The sequence below is a fragment of the Mustela lutreola genome, chromosome 16, assembly GCF_030435805.1.
Source record: "Mustela lutreola isolate mMusLut2 chromosome 16, mMusLut2.pri, whole genome shotgun sequence".
Taxonomy (NCBI): Eukaryota; Metazoa; Chordata; class Mammalia; order Carnivora; family Mustelidae; genus Mustela; species Mustela lutreola.
In genome coordinates this window covers 40,560,987-40,581,977 of record NC_081305.1, presented here as the reverse complement: position 1 = coordinate 40,581,977, position 20,991 = coordinate 40,560,987, and the positions used below count along the sequence as shown (strand labels likewise).

The following is a 20,991-nucleotide window of genomic DNA, read 5'->3' as shown; positions in this document are numbered from 1 at the left end:
CCCCTGGTTTACATCTAGCTTCTGCCTTACCCCCTGCACTGGGCCTCTCTTCTCCCCATCTTGTTTCTCACCCAGCATCTTTTACCCACAACTCCCAACTCCACAGAGGCTGACACTCCAGCATCAATGCTGCAACCCCTTCTTCCTATAATACCCTGACATGTGGTCCTACCACCAGTTGTGGGTCTGTGGAATTACCTTTCTGACTTTTATATTGCCTAGGTGCTGTCCAGCCATACAGTCCATCTCCAGGCTCCTCATCCTTCAAAATGGTGTCATATTTGGATAAAGTTTCTGTGGCATAGATGTCATCATCTTCCTCTTCCAGGGCACCAACACCAAAAGCCTTCAAAAACAAGGTTCTGAACTGAGCAATTACAGGTTTTAGGGTGTGTCTCCGTGGAAGGATAAAGCTACTTTAAGGATGTAACTGAATAGACCACATTAGCACCCCAAGATCACCAACAGACAAGGGAAGTGGGAGACTAGACTGACACACAGAATCAAGTTATCTTGGAAACAACAGCCAGAAGTGAATGCCAGGCCTCCAGCAGTGGGGCTGTCCTCTGGGCCCAGCGGCAGCTACCCGTCTGGGTCCTAACACAGGAAGGTGTGGAGAACACATCCAAGCAGCAATGCAGGAGAAGAGGGCCTCCAAAAGAAGAAAGGTAGAATATTCATCTACTGTTCAGTGTAGCCAGGGCTGGAGAGCAAGATCTGAAGGCTACCACTACTGAAACAGCTATTGTAAGAACTCCTAATCATCGTGGGACACAGCCTTCAGCAAGCATCACTTCTTGTTTAAAAAAACTGGGAGAAAACATGTATAGGAAAGAAAAGGCAATGACAAAATCTGCTAAATATAATTTAAGAAAAGCCTCTAAATTAATGTGAGAGCACAGACCATCAAGGAAAGCTCTCCATTTCCTCAAAGGTAAAAAGCAAGTCTCCCAAGTGAAATATACACTCATGTTCCCAGTGTGGGGCTGGAGGCACTAGGAAACAGTCTGAGAGGTAGTAAAACTTGGACTTGAATTTGGAGAGACAGATTGCAATTTGACTATTAATTAAATCAAAGGGGGAAGTGTGTTTTTTCTGTTCAGCCCCACATGGGTGTGGGAAAGCAGTCCTCAGTCCTGGGAACACACAACTCCATCAAGAACATTAGGTCACAGGATGTCAGCAGTAAAATCAGGAAGGTGTGCTTTACATGTCTTCATAAAAGACTGTATAGAAAACAGAACTACTTCTAAGTCTTCCTGTTAGTCAATGAATAATGAGTGACTACCGTATATATAATATGATATGGAAAGCATTCTCACTGTTGACATTTCCATGTTCATGAAACAGAAACTTCTACCTGGCCTGAGATTCCCAGTTTTCTTCCTTTATTCACTCCAATCTCTCCAAGAAGATTGCTGGTCCCCTGGGGTCCCCCACCGAAAAGATTAAAATGTTCTCCCGAAGTTCCAAACAATGCTTGGTGGGGATCCAGGCCCTTGTAAGCCAGTCCATGCACATTATCTTTAGGTATGAAATCCACAGGTGTGACATCTTTGGGGGCAAAGGTCACATTTTCAGGCACATAGTCATCATCTTCCTCCTGCTCACAGTGACGAAAAAATGCAATGAAGGTGACTCACTGACTGGTACAAAGTTCTGTAAAATACTATTTTCAAATTATTAATTCCAAACAGAACACTGACCGAACTTTCTTTTCCTCTATCACAAATCACTAAATCAAGTTCTTGATACTAACACAATCAGTGCCATTTTAACAATCTGAACAGACTTGGGTATGTACGGTGCTGGCATGTTGCTGAATGCATTCTCTGACGTGAAGGTAGTTTCAGGGTGAGGGTATTTCACTGTTTTGGGATCCAACTGGTTTCTAAAATTATTTCCAACACTAAAATTTCATGTTCATGAGGAAACAGATGTTTCTATACCAAATTCAAGGTCAGTCATCCCATATAATACCTCAGATCCCTCAGAGCCTCCAGGGGGTAAGGCACAGCCATAGATTTTTACTCCAGGATCTACAAAAGAGATTTCAGATACATTGGTTGCAAGCAATTGAAAATAAAGAAACCAGAATTACTGACGCTGTTTAGAGGTCCACGGAAGCCCTTATAAAAGCTGCTCGGGCTCTAGGGTCAGAGACAAATCACTCAGGAATTGTGTGCCACCCACGCTCCATGACTCACCACTACTGCCCCAGCACCACGGAGAACCTGAAGGAAGCTATTTCTGTCATCTGGCTGGGGAGACCAAGGGCAAGAAATCAACAGAAAATCACCCTGTCAAACTGTGACACAATTTTGACAAGAATAGGAAACGGTTTCACTTGGTGCTAGCAGGAATACAAACTGGTACAATGCTTCCAGAAGGCTGTTACACATGACACACAGAAAGCCTCAAAATACAGTTAACTTCTTGGGAATATAAACTGGTAGAGCTACTGTGGAAAACAGTATGGAGGTTCCTCAAAAAATTAAAAACAGAAACACCGGGGTGCGTGGGTGGCTCAGTGGGTTAAGCCTCTGCCTTCAACTCAGGTCATGATCTCAGGGTCCTAGGATCGAGCCCCACATCAGGCTCTCTGCTTGGCAGGGAGCCTGCTTCTCCCCCTCTCTCTGCCTACTGCTCTGCCTACTTGTGGTCTCTCTCTCTCTCTCTGTCAAATAAATAAATAAAATCTTTTTAAAAATAAATTAAAAATAAAAATAAAAACAGAAACACCATGTGATCCAGTAATTCCTCTATTGGGTATTTATCCAAAAAACAAAAAAACACTACTTTGAAAGGATACAGGCACCCCTATGTTTATTGCAACATTATTTACAACAGCCAAGATACAGAAGCAGCCTAAGCATCCATCAACAAACAAATGGATAAGAAAGATGGGGTACATCTAAGTATGCAATGGGATACTACACAGCCATAAAAAAGGATGAGATCATGCCTTCTGTGACATGGACAGACCTTAAGGGTATTATGCTAAGTGAGGTAAGTCAGACTGAGAAAGATAAGTATCGTATGACTTCACCATATGTGGAATCCAAAAAAAACCAACCAAACAAACAAACAAATAGCAGAATCAGATTTATAAATACAGAGAACAAATTGATGATTGCTAGAGGGAAGGAAGCAAAATGGGTGAAGGCAAGTGGGCGATAAAGGCCTCCAGTTATGGAATGAGTAAGTCACGGGACTAAAAGGCCCAGCACAAGAAACAGAGTCAATGATATTATAATAGCATTGTGTGGTGACAGATGTAGCTACGCTGGTGGTGAGCACAGCAAAACGTTTAGACTTGTCAGATCACTAGGATGTACACACCTGAAACCAATGTAACACTATGTGTCAACTGTACTCAAATTTAAAAAATTTTTAAAATACAGTTGATATTTGAACAACAGAAGTTTGAACTGCACAGGTCCATTTATACACAGAATTTTTACAGTACAGTTAATGTAACTATATTTTCTCTTCCTTCTAATTTCTTAATAATTTTTTTTCTATAGCTCACTTTATTCTAAGAATAAAGTATAGAATACATAAAACATACAAAATACATGCTAGTTGACTATGTTATCAGTAAGGCTCCTGGTCAACGTAGGCTATTAGCAGTTAAGTTTTTGGGGAGTGAAAAGAAATATGTGGAAATATAGCACTGTATGTTAGTAAGACTCAAAAAGAAACAAATGAACAAACAAATAAACATTATATGTGGATTTCCGATCACCCACAGGGTTAGTGCCTCTAACCCCCTTGTTTAACAATCAATAGTATAGGCATACAACTTGACCCAGCAATTTTATTTCTAGAAACATGGAGCCATTAAAAAGTATGCTACAGGGGTGTCTGGGTGGCTCAGTGGGTTGAGCCACTGCCTTCGGCTCGGGTCGTGATCTCAGGGTCCTGGGATCGAGTCCCGCATCGGGCTCTCTGCAAAGCGGGGAGCCTGCTTCCTCCTCTCTCTCTCTCTCTCTCTCTCTGCCTACTTGTGATCTCTCTCTGTCAAATAAATTAAAAAAAAAAAAAAAAAAAAAGTATGCTACAGGAACGCCTGGGTGGCTCAGTGGGTTAAAGCATCTGCCTTCGGCTCAGGTCATGATCCCAGGGTCCTGGAATCAAGTCCCACATCAGGCTCTCTTCTCAGTAGGGAACCTGCTTCCCCCCCTCTCTCTGCCTGCCTCTCTGCCTACTTGTGATCTCTGTCTGTCAATTCTAAAAAAAAGTATGCTACAGGGGCACCTGATGGCTTAGTCAGTTAAGTGGCTGACTCTGGCCCAGGCCATGACTTCAGGGTTCGCAGATGGAGCCCTGTGTCAGATGCCCTGCTCAGCAGGGAGTCTGCTTCTCCCTCTGCCTCTGCCACACCTCACCCCCCCCAACCCTCCACATACGCTCATGTTCCCTCTCTCACTCTCTCAAAAAAACAACAAGAAGAAACTATGCTACAGAATGAATGGAAATCAATATACATACCAGGTTTCTGTCGGCGTGGTTTTCTCTTTACTCGAGGTCCAACTCCTTGTCCTTCTTTCCAACCCATTTTTCTCAGCAATTCAAAACCTATAGATAATCTAGGATATCAAGGTACTGAATGTGAACTTCCTTTTATGATACTAGAGGACAGTAGGAAATAAGCGGCCTTTCAGTCCCTGTCTAGCTCACACCCTTGTGTCTGAGCCCTTTAATACAGCCCAACCCACCTCCACATCAGCCCCACAAGGCCGTGCTGTGCCAGCCACAGCTGACCAGATTTGGGTGCACACCCAACCTGGGGATGCCCCCTCTGCTGGGCCTTTGGAATGGACACCTGGGGACTCTATATGGTCCTTGTCAAGTCTGTGGCCTGGGAAACCATGCATCTGAGGCAGACACATCAGGCCACACGCCTAAGAGCAGAATAAGGAGATACGCAAAAAGAGCAGGTAGGATGAGGCAGACAGGAGAGAGCCCTCGAGGCTTCTGAGAGAGAGGAAGGGAAGGCACCCCAGTTCCTAACAGCACACCAGCCTCCCTAAACCCCAGCAGCACAGCTACTCACTGGAGCTCTAGAACACACTACGTGCAATAAAAATGCAAAGATCCTCTTGGCAAAACCCCGTTAGGCACTCAAGCTAGGCTTCTCCCACTTGTAACCAAACTACTCCTAATTAGGATCATTATACATATGCCAAGATCAGAAAAGTTAGAATTAAATTCTTCTCACTTTGCTGGTGTTATGAGGTCATCAAGCAGAGTAGCTCCAGGAATGGGGGCAGTAGCAGCTGCTAACTGCCTGGCCTTTTCTCGTATTCTATCTTTGGTTTTGGAAGCAAAATCATCCGTGGTAACAATCGCTTTAGGTGCTATCCCAAATTCACTAAGATCCTTAAAAAAAAAAAAAATTCAGACAGAATTACTTACATCATTTGGTAAGTGATTAACCGTAATACATTAGATGCCTTTATTTCTTAAAAGAAAAAAAAATATTAAAACTACACAACTGATGGGTCACCTGGCTGGCTCAGTCAGAAAAGCACAGGACTCTTGATCTCAGGGTCGTGAGTTCGAGCCCCATGTTGGGTGTAGAGATTACATAAATGAGTAAATAAAAACTTCAACAAATAAACACACAAACAGAAACTGCACAGCTGCATTGACGATCAGTGGAGCAGCTGACTTTACATCTGCTTTGGCAACCTTGCCTAAGCTAAGGACAGTGGCAGAGGACAGGGCATGACAATGGTCACTCAGTGAGCCCACAAGAGGCACAGCCAAGCTAGGAAGACAGGAAGTAATTAAAATACACTAATTACTTTTACAGTAAGTAAGTGTGTTCCTCTTGGACAATATTTCAAAGATCAGAGTGCAGAGGGCAAATAGAGCCACAGCCAGCAAGCATTCCTCAGCACACCTACATGCTACTTTGAAGTGTTTTTGCATTTTCCTGTTGGCTGCCTTTCCACTAGTCTATGCCTCTCCTGCATTCCTCACAGAGCTCTGAAGTGTGCAGGTGCCTGCCTTCCTCTCTGCCACCATGCACTCCCCGAGTGGTGTGCCGGTACTTGTGCTGGGACCAGAGGAAGGCTAGCCAGTGGGGGATTCATATCTTTTCTAAGCCTGTCTTTGGAGCCCAATTCCTTTGCCAAGGACTGCTTTAAGAATGAGCAGGTAAGGGGCGCCTGGGTGGCTCAGTGGGTTGAGCCTCTGCCTTCAGCTCAGATCATGATCTCAGGGTCCTGGGATTGAGTCCCGCATCGGGCTCTCTGCTTGGCAGGGAGCCTGCTTCCTCCTCTCTCTGCCTGCCTCTCTGCCTACTTGTGATCTCTGTCTGTCAAATAAATTAAAAATTTAAAAAATATTAAAAAAAAAAAAGAAGAATGAGCAGGTAAACCTGCCCGGGGCACCTGGGGGGGGGGGTGCTCAGTTGGCATCTGACTCTTGGTTTGGGCTCAGGTCATGATCTCAGGGTCAGGAGATGGAGCCCCACATTGGGCTCTCACTCAGCGGGGAGTCTGCTCAAGATTTCCTCTCTTCCTCTCTTCCCTCCTCGACCCTGTGTGCTCTCTCACCTTCTCTAAAAATAAATAAATAAATCTTTAAAAAAAACAAAACAGAACAGAACAGAACCACAATCTGCCCAAGCAGACAGGAGGGAAAATCCATGGCAAGACTCATGTGAATGGTTTCCTTGCTCTCAAGAAAAGATAACCAAGGAAAACGTCCTCCTTCCAGTGGATACTGGCATCCTGGATGTGCCATCTGGAACTCTTGCTGCCACGGTGGCACCACAGGGAGGGCTAGTATGAGGACAAGCTGACTTGCAGAATATGGCTGAGAAGAGAGGACCTGGGAGCTCACTGACATCTAGACGTCTTGTTGCATGAGTCATGCTTCCTTATAGATTATGCTAGTCAAATAGGAAGGGGACCTCGGCTTGCCTCTTACCTGCAGCCTAAAGTATGTTAATAGTGTTTGATCTAATCTTTATCACAAATGAATCCACAACTAGGTTTTAAGGCAACAGAGGTTTAATTTTAAAACAAACTGGAACCCATCCCACAGGCCGATAGGACACCTCCCCCTCACCAGCCCCAATTTACCCCTAAGAAGGTGGCAGTCATCATTGCTTTAATGATGGGCCCAGATGCATGTGGCTCCTTTCGCTCCTTGCTGGTCTAGTGGCTCCTGGTTCCTTCAACTGCAACATGCCCAGAAGCTGCGTGGGTGCTGCACTGAGGGGGCTATTGGGGCCTTTTCAAGGAAGTTAGCCTATAAACGACTTTCCTCTCCACTCTTTTTTTTTTTTTAACAGATTTATTTGTTTATTTATTTATTTATTTATTTGACAGACAGAGATCACAAGTAGTCAGAGAGGCAGGCAGAGAGAGAGAGGGGAAGCAGGTTCCCTGCTGAGCAGAGATTTCTGACATAGGGCTTGATCCCAGGACCCCGAGATCATGACCTGAGCCAAAGGCAGAGGTTCAATCCACTGAGCCACCCAGATGCCCCCCTCTCCACTCTTAACTTTAGAAACTGGCCCCAGTGGGGGTGCCTGGGTGGCTCAGTGGGTTAAAGCCTCTGCCTTCGGCTCGGGTCGTGATCCCAGGGTCCTGGGATCGAGCCCTGCATCGGGCTGTCTGCTCCGCGGGGAGCCTGCTTCCTCCTCTCTCTCTCTGCCTGCCTCTCTGCCTACTTGTGATCTCTGTCTGACAAATAAAATCTTTAAAAAAAAAAAAAAAGAAACTGGCCCCAGCGTAAGATGTTCTCCCAGTGAACACAAATCCATTGATGTACAGAGCACACTAGTCCAAATACGTAAAAAATAAAGCCTCGGGGCGCCTGGGTGGCTCAGTTGGTTGAGCAACTGCCTTCAGCTCAGGTCACGGTCCTGGAGTCCCGGGCTCCCAACTCCGTGGGGAGTCTGCTTCTCCCTCTGACCTTCTCGCCTCTCATGTTCTCTCTCATTGTCTCTCTCTCAAATAAATAGATAAAATCTTTAAAAAAAAAAAAAAAGAAAGAAAGAAAGCCTCGCAAACAAAGAAGGCATTACATTATCCACTGAATGTTCTGGGGAAAGCATAGGTGCTACAACAGGCAAATGTACACATCCCACTGGCTAAGTGGTCATGAAAGTTCTGCATACCCACCTCTTCATCCATAAAATCTTCTGGACCAAGAACAGCTTTGTCTGCCCTGTTCTGTCGTGAAGACACGAAAGAAGAGGGTGTCCATCCTTGGAAGAAAAGCATTTAGAATATTACAATTTTGGTTTATAACTAAATTATTCAATAACACTGCAGTTACGGGCTGGAGACCCCCTGACCTATAAACTCTTAGCTCCTTCCCATCTCCCTGCTCCTACGGACATAATTACATAATAATCAAATTATTACAGTGAATGTGGCAATCTTTTTACAAGTAGATGTGAGTAAAAAGGTGCAAGGTCACCTTAAAAGGCAGGGCTACTTGGAGACCAGCATGATAGCAACAGATACCAACTTATTTAGCATATTGCCAAAATACTATGTCAGGGTACCTGAGTCAGCAATGAAAGGGTAGCTAGAACCAGAGTCAGAGAAGCAACACAGGGACTCAACCTGGCTAGTCTAAGGGCAGCTGTGCCCACCCAAGGCCCCCAGTTCAGTCCCAGTCCCGAGTCCTGTAACACCACTCCTGCTCCCTGTCCACAGTCACCAAGCATGTGCCATGCTTACACAATGAGAACGGTCTGGAGGTCAAAGGTGTCTGGATTCTTTTCGTTTTCTCTACAACTGACACACCTCCTCTCTAATTTCCTATTAGAGTCTTATGGACCTAAGGAGTATGGGGCAGACCCCCTGTTGGTCAGTGGGCAGAGCAGGTTTCTGGGCAGGCATGGGAGACACCCCCAGCTACCCAGGAATGGGGATCAGCTTTCCCAGGCTACTGCCTTCCTCCAATTTGGAGTTCTGTAGTCTCTGCCTGATTTCTTCACAGTCCTCAGGGTAGAGATACTGCAGAGTATTAACCTATTACAGTCTACCCGACGATCACTTGAGCTGGTCTTACTACAGCGGACAGCACGGCTATAACTGCAACAGTCAGCAGTGTATCTGAGTCCTTCTTCCTTCACAAACCCTACCGCCATTTTTTACATTTTAATGTTAAAAATAAGTACGCTAATTTAATAGTTCCTTAGTCACTTACCTTGGCCCTTCCTAACAGTAAGACTGACTATTCCATAGCTTTTCTAGCATTTCTGGAGTAGACTGGTCAAATACCTTGATCATTTGCTCACTGAACTTCTCTTTCTGGATGCTGAACTTGAAACCACCTTATCGACCCCAACTATTTTCCTCACGTGGCTTGTTCTTGCTTTCCTACACTGCTTTTTTCATCTTTATTGTACTGTTGTTCTATACAAGTTATTGTACATATCTATAAAAGAACTGCTCTATCTTCTTCTTAACAACTGCTACAGGAATTACTCGGTTCATCCAACCCTTGTATTGGACATAAAAAAGCCATTTTCTTCCAGTTCCTATATGAGAACATTTTTTAAAAAACACGCATTACTTTAAACAAGGCAGAGCTTATTAACTACTGCGTAATGTGAAAATTGTAACTGATTTTTTCTTCAGGTGGAGAGCAGGCGCTGACAAGTGCTGCTGTGGTCCCCAGGGTTAGGAGGGAGCATCTCTGACCCTCAGTGGCCTCATCCACACAGCAACTCTGACATCTGTCCTCCTCAGTCACTGAGTCATGTGAGATGAAGGTTACCTAAGTGAATGTATGTGAAAGCAACTTCGTGTGTTGCCGGCAGGATGGGACAGACAATGGAAGTCATGATCATCACTTAAACATCTGGTTAGAATGCATCTTTTTTCTTTTCTTTAAGTGAAGGAAAACTTTCCCTCTTGGATTATAATGAACGACACACCAGTGGACTCTTGCATACATGCCAAAGGCTAAAAGAACACAAAAATCTATGGTGTGTGTATATTAAAGTGTTTAAGGAAGGTTTTTTTGTTTGTTAGTTTTTGTTTTTAAAGGGAGAGGTGGAAGAGGGGGAGAAACTTATGCTATTTCAGTCATTTGCTTCAGCAATTTTAGAGCTCCAAGCAGGAAAATCATACCTTCCTTTGAGCCAACAGTGTTGAAGTACCCAGCAGAGAAACCTCCGCTAAACGCTCCATGAAATCGTTTATATCTTCCTTTTTCATCTCTGACAGTCTGATCCTGAAGAGGAATTGGTTTCTTTGGTCTTTCACCTGAAAAAAATATTTCGGGTGAGAGAGAAGGGGATGGCGGATTAGAAAAACTTCAGACAAAATGTCATTTCTTAAACATAATGACCTGTTCACTTCTTGTAATTTCAAATATAACAATTTTTTTAAAAGAGTTATTTATTTATTTGAGAGAGAATGGTGGGGAGGGACAGTAGGAGAGGGAGAAAGAATCTGAACCTGACCCCACACTGAGCACAGCCCCCAATGCAGGGCTGGATCCCACCACCCTGAGATCACAACCTGAGCTGAAAGCAAGAGTGCTCAACCAACTGAGCCATCCGGGCGCCCCCCAAGTATAATAATTTTAACTAAGTTTTTTATTCCTAGACTTTACCTGCTTATATAGTTTAGGAAGTAACACATGGTATCAAGCTTCTTCAGAGTTCTAAGGCAAATACAGATATTTCTTATCTGCATCAGATAAACATTTTAGCAAGAACGGCCTGATTCCCACAAAATTCCAACATGTAAACTGAATTACATGCTGGTTGATGGGGAGGTTCCAACAGATGGAGGTAAACTCCACAGGCAGTGCTGGAGACAAGTCACTGGGCTGACACTTGGCACACAGAGCTTTGGGACAGAAGGAACCCTTCTGTATCTCTTCTAGAACTTCACAGCATCCCGAGTCCAGATTTTTTCCTTTGATATTGCCTGTTCTCCCCAAACCTTAAGAGTTTCCTTATTTCTGGCAATCTCCTGATTCCATAGTTACTACTCTTTAGACTTAATCCTTTCCTGCCCTCCTGAACAGGGATGGGTTGCTACAACACACAAGCAGAAAGGAACTCAGTAAAGTCTAAAAGTTCCTTAAGTAAACTTTTAGGCCCTATGACATACATTACGGCCTCATTTTATCAACTGCAATTCTGAATTCTGAATCTATTTAAAATAAAAAGTAACCATCAAGTTACTTTCAAACATTCAGCACAGGGGCACCTGGGTGGCTCAGTGGGTTAAAGCCTCTGCCTTCGGCTCAGGTCATGATCTCAGGGTCCTGGGAGCCCCACATCAGGCTCTCTGCTCAGCGGGGAGCCTGCTTCCTCCTCTCTCTCTCCCTCTCTGCCTGGATCTCTGCCTACTTGTGATCTCTGTCTGCCAAATAAATAAATAAAATCTTAAAAAAAAAAAAAAAAAAAAAAACATTCAGCACAGAAAGCAAGTAAGAGAGCAGTTAAAGGCGGGGAGTTGAGAGCAACAGCGCTCTCACCCGACCTTCCCAGCACCAGGACTTCCATCATCTTGACTTCTCTTTGCCCCCTGACATGAATAGTAATAGCTATTTCATAGAGTTGTTATGCAAATGGAGTAGGATAATGCCTATAAACTGCTTAGCAAGAAGAGATACACAATAAACACTTTTAAAATACTAGCTGCCATTATTATTATTATTATTATTATTATTATTACTATTATTATGATGATGATATGCAGTAGGAAAGCCCATGTGTACCTGTTATTTCAATAATTAAGCCAGTTACTCCTTCTGGAAGGTGGAACAAAAAGTAGAGGAACTTATAGCCTTACAGTCCTAAATTCTTCCTAGTAACTTTTGAGGTCTTTAAGTCATTTCTGGAGTAATAACCCATAGCAGGGCAGTCAAAAGCTCAGGTTCTGAAGACCAGGAGATCTGGATTCAAATCCCCCTCTCTTATTACTGCCAGCTTGGTGAACTTGGGCAAGTAACTCGAGCTCTTTAAACCTCACCCTCCACAACTGTAAAAGTAGGGAAGGGGGCAGGGGGTGGGGGATGAGGTAGCTGAGTGATGGGTACTGAGGAGGGCAAGTGCTATCTATCATGAGCACTGGGTTACATGCAACTAATGAATCACTGACCACGTCAACAAAAACTAATGATGTACTCTACAGTGGTTAACTGAACATAATAAAAAATAAATAAATAAGAAATAGAAGTAGGGTGAAAAACAGAACCTACCTGGTCGGCTGGCGCACATGCAGAGGCCTGAGCACAATGTCTAGTCATAGCGAAGCTCGGTCAATATCAGCTACAATTTCATTTCACTCTAAAGAGCTAAATTACAACTTGGGCCCCCTAATCCAAGATTGTCACTGTTGCTTAGAAATGCATTTCACATGATCCACTACCACGCCTGCCCCTGGCATGATTCCTGGCTAAGGCAAGGTTTCTCAACTTCAGTGCTATCGGCAGTCAGCACTGGCTGATTCTTTGTGGTAGGACAGTCCTGTGCACCGTGGGATGGTCAGCAGCATCCCTGACTTGGAACACCAGACCCCAGCCAGGAAGCGTGGCTCCCCCCGCCCGGCTTGACAACAAAAATGTCTTCAGGCTTTGCCAAATGTCCTCTGAGAGGCAAAATCAGCCCCGACTGAGAACCACTGGGCAGGGCCTGCCAATGAGAGGTGCTATTCTTACTCAGTTCTCAAGGTGCTCTTAATCAGGAGGGGGGATAAGATCTGCAGACAACTAGGTGGAACCTATGGCAGCAGATCCTGAGGGCCGACCAGCATGGCAGGCAGGAGCCCCACAGGGAGACGCCACCTCTAATCACATCAGGAAAGAACTCTGGGGAGGAGGTGACATTTTAGCCAGGCCCTCTTATAATTACTGCTACTAATAACAACTAATCCCTTCTTTTCACACATATTATCTCACTCATCGTACCCGATAAGGGCGCTCTGATTCAGTAACTGCCCCCATGTCCATAGCTAATAAGCACAAAGTTGCAATCAGATCTCAATTCTGCTTCCAAGCCAGGGACATCACCTGGACTCTTTCACCATGGAAGCAGCCCTGTACTAGGCTTTGGGTGTGGAAAACCAACCACAACTCTGTCCCTGTTTTCAGGGCCCTCAGAGCCCAGCAGAGGAGACCTGAATATACAGGAACTCTTCCCATGATGTTCAAGAACCACTTCATAGTCTCCCTCCTGAGCAGGATCTGATAACTACTGATAGAGACACAATTCCCAATAGAAGCATTAACTCCATCAGTAAACAGGAAGTCTACAAAGATAACATCAGATGTTTTGAAAAAGTCGTCCAGTCTGACTGGAAGGCAAGCAAGGAGCAGAAGATGGAACTAGAAGGGCAGATAGTGCAGAAGGCCTCAAACTCAGTGCTTCAGGGTCTGTGGTATGTCCTGGCAGTGGGGGGGAAACCACAGATAGTCTTAAGTGGGAGAGCCATAACGTCAAGGAGGAAAATTGTCCTTAAGTTAATCTGAGTACAGGATGAACCAGAGATGAGGAGAACTCCAGAGGCAACTAATGAGGTATCTAATGAGAGAGGTAAGTACTGGTGCCCTCTTCCCTCCAGGCCAGAGAGCCTATGTGTCTATGGGTCTGTGTGTGACAGACGGTTTGGCCGCTGTCTCTTAACCAGTAAAACTTCCTCTCAGTAGCAGCAACTTTAATTAAGTAGTAGAGTCCCTCCTCTACCAATGTTTATCTAACCTATCACTAAAACTTCAAAGCAGAAGGAAAAGTGATTATTGGTCTAGTATGTTACACCGTAAAATGCACTCAGAGTGCATTTACACATCAAAGTGCATAGGAAACAATGACTCAATCTTCAAAACTACCAATGCTGGGAAGTTAAAGAATGATCTTAGGCTGGGGGCATAAAGGGTCTACAAATCCAATGCCCCTTCCTTCCATTTCAAAAGCGTGGTTAGGTCATTAGACTTCATTTCAGATTCTGTGTATCATCAAATAGGAAGAATTAGAAGAATGTAGGTCAAATAGTTGATGGCTTACAATATGTCACTCACAAGGAAACAAGTGTGAACCAGAAATACAGAAATGTATTAACAGCTGCCCAGCCTGGCTGTAATAACCTTCACCCATGCATGTTTAACTCTTGCCCTCTTTCTGAATAGCGAGATCTACCAGTTTTCAAGGAATCCCATCCTGCTTTCTCAGGGTTCTCTGCCAGCTTGTGTAGGCTATTTACTGTCTATATCATATAAGGTAGCACTTACAAAACTCCTACTTTTGTTTCAACTAGATTTAAAACTTCCAATACAGGATCTCTGTCAACAAATTCTTTGAGAGCATGAGGTGATGTGTTTGCCAGTAAAGTTAATGTAATGCCTGTGTTAAAAACTACAGTCTAGGGCACCTGCGTGGCTCAGTCAGGTAAATAACTGGCTTTAGCTCGGGTCATGATCCCAGGGTCCTAGAATCAAGCCCCGCATTGGGCTCCCTGCTCAATGGGGAGTCTGCACTCCCTCTCCCTCTGCCTGAGGCTCCCCCCTGCTTGTGCTCTCTCTCTCTCTCTCTCTGTCAAATAAAATCTTTAAAAAATAATAAAAATTAAAAATAAAGAAGTACAGTCTAGAATGAAGGACATACCAATGGTAGCCCTGCTCCACCCACACTCTGGTCCCATACTTAGAGAAAAGCTCTGACAAATTGGTGTTTCCAGGGCTTTAAACTGAATATATTGGGGTTCGGGGGTGGCTCAGTCATTAAGTCTCTGCATTTGGCTCAGGTCATGATCCCAGGGTCCTGAGATTGAGCCCCACATTGGGCACCCTACTCAGTGTACCTGTCAAAAAAATAAATAAAAACTTAAAAAAAATAAACTGAATATATTAAAGGGTGTTGAGTGCAGTACAGAGATGTCTTAGAGGAAATCCAAGAGCTGTCTTCAAACACTTAAGAAGCTTTCAGAAGACTAGTGTCCCTCTGTCTTTTGTAAGCAGAGAGTAGAAGTAGGGTTAGCGTCCAGTAAAATTTTCTAATGATTGGAACTGCTTGTAGGAAACAAAAGGGTAATCAGTGGAAAGTACAGAAGTACAACTAACCTGGTAAAATGTAATCAGGGTGGAGAATAAGATCCCACCAACAGAAGGCTTGCAAGTAACTCCTAGCCAACATGCTTCCTTGGTCCTTCCCACAGGACTAGAACTGCCATCAGTCCTTACTGGGCACTCATTGCTGAACAAATCGAGTCATTAATGGATCAGCCCAGAAACATGGGAGAAAACCTTATCTCACCTTTCCCTCACCTCTATATTTCAGCAGCAAGTCTGGTCTGCTCTGCCTTCAACCTACACCTCTACCCAGACCATTACTTATCCCCTCCACTGCTAACACCCCAGTCCAAGCCATCATCATCTCAAGACCTCTTTTTCTTTCTGCTAATCTCCCTCAATCAGTTTTGCCCACCACTCCCCAGCCCACCTATTCTCAAAATCGAGGGCTAAATGATCTTAAAAATATACATTTCTCCCTTGTGTAAAACCCCGCAATGACTCTTCAACACTCAGTATAAAACCCAAACATCATACTAAGTAGATGCAGCCCCTGCCTCCCCCTCTGACATCATCTCTACCAGTCTCCCACTGGTGTCGTCGGCTCCACCCACACCAGTCCTGCCTGTCCCTCAATTTTTCAAACTGGCTCCGACTTCAGAAATTTTGCACCCGCTGCTCTCTTTGATTGAAATGTTCTTCTACCCAAATCTTCATATGGTTGGTTCCTTCCTCTGTTTCAAGTCGGAGCTCAAACGTCCTCTCCTAGGGAAGACAATGCCCGACCACCCACCCCGGTTCTCACACGAGCCCGTTTCGTCATCTTTCTGTTTCCCACCCTTCAGAGTCTCTTATCCATCCCTCCAGAACGTGAGCACCCCAAAGCACACCGCACGTCTCTCTCGTCTCTGTTCCCAACACCAGTAGCGAGAGAGCCTTGCCCACGGGGCCACCCGAGGCCCGGCACAGGGTTGAGCGGTTTTGCCCGGAATTCTGGACCTGTTTCTCACAGACCCCAGCGACCAATCTGGCTCGCACCTTCTTCCAGCGGCTCCAGGCCGGTCCCATAGCTGACTAAGTCCTCATCGCTGTCACTGTCCAGCGCCGCCATGCTGCTCCCTTCCGGGCCCCGCCCCCTCGCTACGGATGCCTCGAAGGACCTAAAACCTTCAGCCCTTTCTCCGCGAACCTAAACGAAGCTGTGAGTGCAGGTGCAGGAACGTGTCCGCAGATCTGCCTCTCGCCCCGCGCTTGGTAGTTCTCCACCCCGTCTTAACCAGAGCCGGACGCCGCAGGAGTTGCCTCGCGGACTCTGGCAGCCACGACATCCCATCCTAGCTCCGCATTGAGCCGGTCAGGAGGAGGCGCTTGGGAGAAGCTGGAAGCCCCCCAGAAGTCCCGCCGCGGGGCTGGTGCCGGGTGTTGTATGCCCGCCCCCACCCGCTGGCCCCCGACCCCCCTCCCCCACCTCCCTGCTCGCAACCTCGGGTCCCACCTTCACTCCCACCCCCACCCCGCCACCTGCTGGGAAAGTGCCAGTCCTTCCTGATACGCACACGCTCTTTGTGTATATCACTCTTAGGTTTGCATAGGTGGAGTCCCCTTCCAAACCTCCGGAAGGATACCCAAACTCTGGAACTCCGATGTCCGTGGTTAAGGGAACTCGGGAGAAAGAGAGAAAGAGAGAGTGTGTGTGAGAGAGGAAGGAGGAAGAGAAGGAAAAAGGAAAAGAAAAAAGGGAAGAATATTAAAAAGAGAAAGAAGACGAGAAAAGGGAAACAAAAAGCCAACAGACCTGTAAAAGGCTGCTGTGAGGGGCAGTGGGGACCCTCAGGACGTCCCTATGGAACCTAAAGAAAGAGCCATCTCTCAAATGGGGTGCTGTCATCCCAAACCCCCAAACTCCTTTGTACAGGGGGGAAAGAGGAAACTCAACTAGTAAGGGGTGAGATTGAGAGATGAAAACCAGATCTGGAAGCCCAGGTTTTCAAAATGAGGGTCAGGAGCTGGCATGAGTCAGAAACACCAGGGTGTTGTTAAAATTCCCTTTATCCATCCCCCAGAGCTTCCAAAGCAGAATCTCTGGGAGTGGGGCTGTTGCTTGAGCACTCATTCTAAGCACCCTGTGATCTCAAAGCCTTTGCGTTCACTCTTCTCTCGGCTTGGAATGTCCTTCCCCCAGATGCCACATGACTCATTCCCTCACCTTCTTCAGTTATCTGCTCAAAGGTTACTTTCTCAGGGAAATCTTCTATGACCCTATTTTAAAAACAACCCCTATTTTCTCTGTGCTCAGTGGGGAGTCTGCTTCTCCCTTTCCCTCAGCCCCTCCCCCATCCCTAGTGCAGGACAACGTGCGCCCGCTCACGTTCTCTCTCTCTCTCTCTCTCTCTCTCTCAAATACACAAAATCTTTTAGAAATAAATAAAAACAACTCCCATTTTGCAACACTATCCCACCTTACCCCACTTTACATTTTTCCACAGCACTTCTCACCTTTAATACTCTGTATAATTTGATATACTTATTTATTATGTCTATTGTCTTTCTGTTTCCATCCAAACTATAAGCTCCACAAGAACATTGATTTGGATCGGTTTTTTTTATTTTCTTTGCTGTATCCTCAGAGCTTAGAACAGTGCTTGGCCCATAGTAAGCACTGAATAAATAATTTTGAAAAAGAAAAGGGATGAATAACTAGCCATGAACCATAAATCATGGTTATGGTACATGACTTTAAAAAACAAAAGATGTTTTAAAACGAGTTTTAAAAATAGCCACGGAATTGTTTGACCCCTCCCACTGAGAATAGAGTCTATGTCCCCTTTCCTTGAATTTAGGCTCCATAACTGCTTAACCGAAAGATTGCAGTGAAAGTCGTGACAGTACCTCTCCTATACCCAATCTTTAAGGAAATTTGCAGATTCAGTTTGGGATCATGGCCCTGGAATCCAGTCTCCCCGCTGTGAGGAAGCTCAGGCCACAAGGAGAGGCTTTGTGTAGGTCTGTGACCTAGCCTGGCCCCAGTTAACCATCAGCATCTATGGCCAGATGTTTCTGTGAGGGAGATTCCAAAATGACTCCAGTTCCAGCAGGAGCTGCATGCGTGTCTACAGCTGCATCCAAGACCTCGTGGCTGAGTTCAGTCACCTCTGGGAACCCTGAGAAATAACAGTAAGCTAACTGTATTTTAAGCCATTATAATTTGGAGTAATTTGCTGACAGCCATAGGTAACTAGAATAACCCATGCGCTGGAATGGTCTAAGTCATTAAAATAAAATGCTGGTGAGGCATGATCTCCAACATTTGCTGTTAAATGAGCAAAACAAGGGCTGAGACAGAGTACACAGGTGCTGCCAGTAATAGTGAAAGAAAACACAAATAGCCAAATTTATTGTGGCTACTATATCCACAGTGTGGGTACATCCACATAAGTACTACGATATGCATAGCGTATCTCTAGTAAACTCCCTGAAGAAACTAGCAGCAATGGTGGCCACAGATCAAAGGAAACCAGAATAGAAGGGATGCATGTATACAACATTGTGCCATTTGAGTTTTTGCTTTTGGCTACATCTCTGGGTTGTTTTTTGTTTCCCCAAAACATTTTTATGTCAGTGGCTCGGTTTTGAGTCTAAAAGTATGTATTAGTGTGTACCAATGTACTAAGGGAAAGGCATCTTTTTGTTTCCTGAACCTGAAGGGCTCCAGGGTCATCGGCCCATCAACTGTTATTATGAGTCTAAATGTAGATATTGACAGTAAAGAAGATTGGCAACTAATCCATATACCCACACAAATAATGAAGGTCCATGATTTTATTTCTAAATTACTCAAACCTATTTTCTTACAGTTTATAGCTTTTAATGAGGCAAGAAAAACCCAATAAAGTCATTATTGAGAGTTTTACCCAACTGGATCCCTGACAATCATTAGCATTTGGTAAAATGATAAGAACCACTCTCTGATTCCTGATTGCTAAGGTTCAGAGGAACAAGGGCCGTTCAGAGTCCCTGTATCTTCCTCAAAGAGTGGCTCTCAGTTGTCTCCTGGGTATTTTTAGGTGACTGGATGCTCCATCTGTGACCCTGGTCCCTTACAGCCTCATATTCCTGATTCTCAGCAGGGGGAACCTAAAGGCAACATGGTTTTATACAAGCTGTAGTAGCCCAAATGCCCCAGACGCTTCCTTTCTTACTTAGACATGCAGAAAGGAACAAATCTCAGGATCTTTTTTTTTTTAAATATTTTATTTATTTATTTGACAGAGAGAGAGAGAGAGAGATCACAAGTTGGCAGAGAGAGAGGAGGAAACAGGCTCCCTACCGAGCAGAGAGCCCGATGTGGGGCTCCATCCCAGGTCCCTGGGATCATGACCCGAGCCGAAGGCAGAGGCTTCAACCCACTGAGCCACTCAGGTGCCCCCAAATCTCAGGATCTTATCAGAAAACTGCAGATAGGAAGATGTGCTCAATCACCTAGGTATGGAGTAATTTCTTCCTCGTGGTCCATACATCAGTGCTGGTGGTGGGATGGTCATTTGTGACAAAGAGGAAACCTGCTTTACATACTTTGGAATCAATGTCATTCATTTTCCTGCATTGAGTTTTCTTTTCTTTTCTTTTAAGATTTTATTTATTTACTTGACAGAGAAAGGGAGAGGACAAGCAGAGGCATTGTAGGCAGAGGGAGAAGGAAAAGCAGGCTCCCTCGCTGAGCATGGAGCCCTACAAGGGGCTCCATCCCAGGACCCTGGAATCATGACCTGATCCAAAGGCAGACACTTAATGACTGAGCCACCCAGGTGCCCTTGCATTCGGTTTTCTTATTGAACTATCACATATAGGGCTGCCTGGGTGGCTCAGTTAAGTGTCAGATTCTTGGTTTCAGCTCAGGCTATGATCACATGGGTCATGGGATGGAGCCCCACGGAGGGCTCCATGCTCAGCGGGGAGTCTGCGTGAAGCTTCTTGCCCTCTGCCCCTCCCCCCATTCGTGCACACTCATGCGTGTGCATGTGTGTACATGCTCTCTCTCTCAAATCACTAAAAAAAGAAATATCACCTATATACAGAAAAGTGTACAAATCATAAGCACATGGTTCTACTCATTTTCCCAAAGTAAACATATTCATGTAACAATAGGCAGATCAAGAAATGCAAATTTTCCTGAGTCCCGGAAGCAGAAAGTCCCAGAATGGACTAATTTTTTTTTTTTTTTGCCTGCTTTATACATTATATAAAATGGAATCATACAGTATTTTCTGACTTCTTTTGCTCAGTGATATCTCTGTGGGCAAAATATGTTGTTCACAACAGATTTATTGTGTTAATTTTCATTGTGTAAAAATTTTCATTATGTGAGTATGCCACAATTACTCATTTTACCATTGGGTTGATGGGCATGTAAGTATTTTCTAGGTAAGGACAGGGTGCCTGGGAAGCACAGTCGGTTGAGCACCTGCTTTCAGCTCAGGTCATGATCCCAGGGGCCTGGGATTGAGTCCCACATCGAGCTCCCTTTGCCTCTCTCTCTGTCTCTCATGAATAAATAAACAAAAGTTAAAAGAAAGAAAAGTGCAGCTGTGAACATTCTTGGACATGTTTTATTGTGAACACAACCCAGGCAGGCATTTCTGTGAGTTATCTACCTAGAGTTGGAAATGCTGGATCATAAGCCAGTTTTCCAAAGTGATCCTAAGGATTTATACTCCCACGATGCATGAGATTCTGGTTGCTCCACATTGTCACCAATACTTGGCATTTTTTGCCACCTGTCACTCATTTGTCACTCCTTAATCACTTCTCAGTATGCCAAAGTAGACTTCCTTTTAAATCACAGGAACAGTGTAATGTAGAATTGTGTATGATACAGCACCAGACAGTCTAGCTTATCAGGCTGGTGACCCCTGAGCCTCAGCTTCTTCCTCTGTGAAATGGGCATGCTAAGTACCCATTTCTAGGGTTGTGGGAGGACCAACTGAG

General features: G+C 44.8%; 1 protein-coding gene across 1 annotated transcript in view; it reads right to left on the bottom strand.

The window, feature by feature from the left end:
- Nucleotides 1-16,178, bottom strand: part of GPATCH1 (G-patch domain containing 1) — a 43,848-nt gene extending 27,670 nt beyond the window's left edge. Inside the window, exons 1-8 of the mRNA XM_059151927.1 lie at nucleotides 16,045-16,178; nucleotides 10,116-10,250; nucleotides 8,148-8,233; nucleotides 5,225-5,385; nucleotides 4,495-4,592; nucleotides 1,981-2,039; nucleotides 1,361-1,603; nucleotides 199-346 (exon numbers count right to left, since the gene is read on the bottom strand). Coding sequence (XP_059007910.1) covers nucleotides 199-346; nucleotides 1,361-1,603; nucleotides 1,981-2,039; nucleotides 4,495-4,592; nucleotides 5,225-5,385; nucleotides 8,148-8,233; nucleotides 10,116-10,250; nucleotides 16,045-16,117 — 1,003 coding nt within the window. The 5' untranslated portion in view covers nucleotides 16,118-16,178. The remainder of the gene's footprint in view (nucleotides 1-198; nucleotides 347-1,360; nucleotides 1,604-1,980; nucleotides 2,040-4,494; nucleotides 4,593-5,224; nucleotides 5,386-8,147; nucleotides 8,234-10,115; nucleotides 10,251-16,044) is intronic.
- Between the last annotated feature and the right edge of the window lie 4,813 nt (nucleotides 16,179-20,991).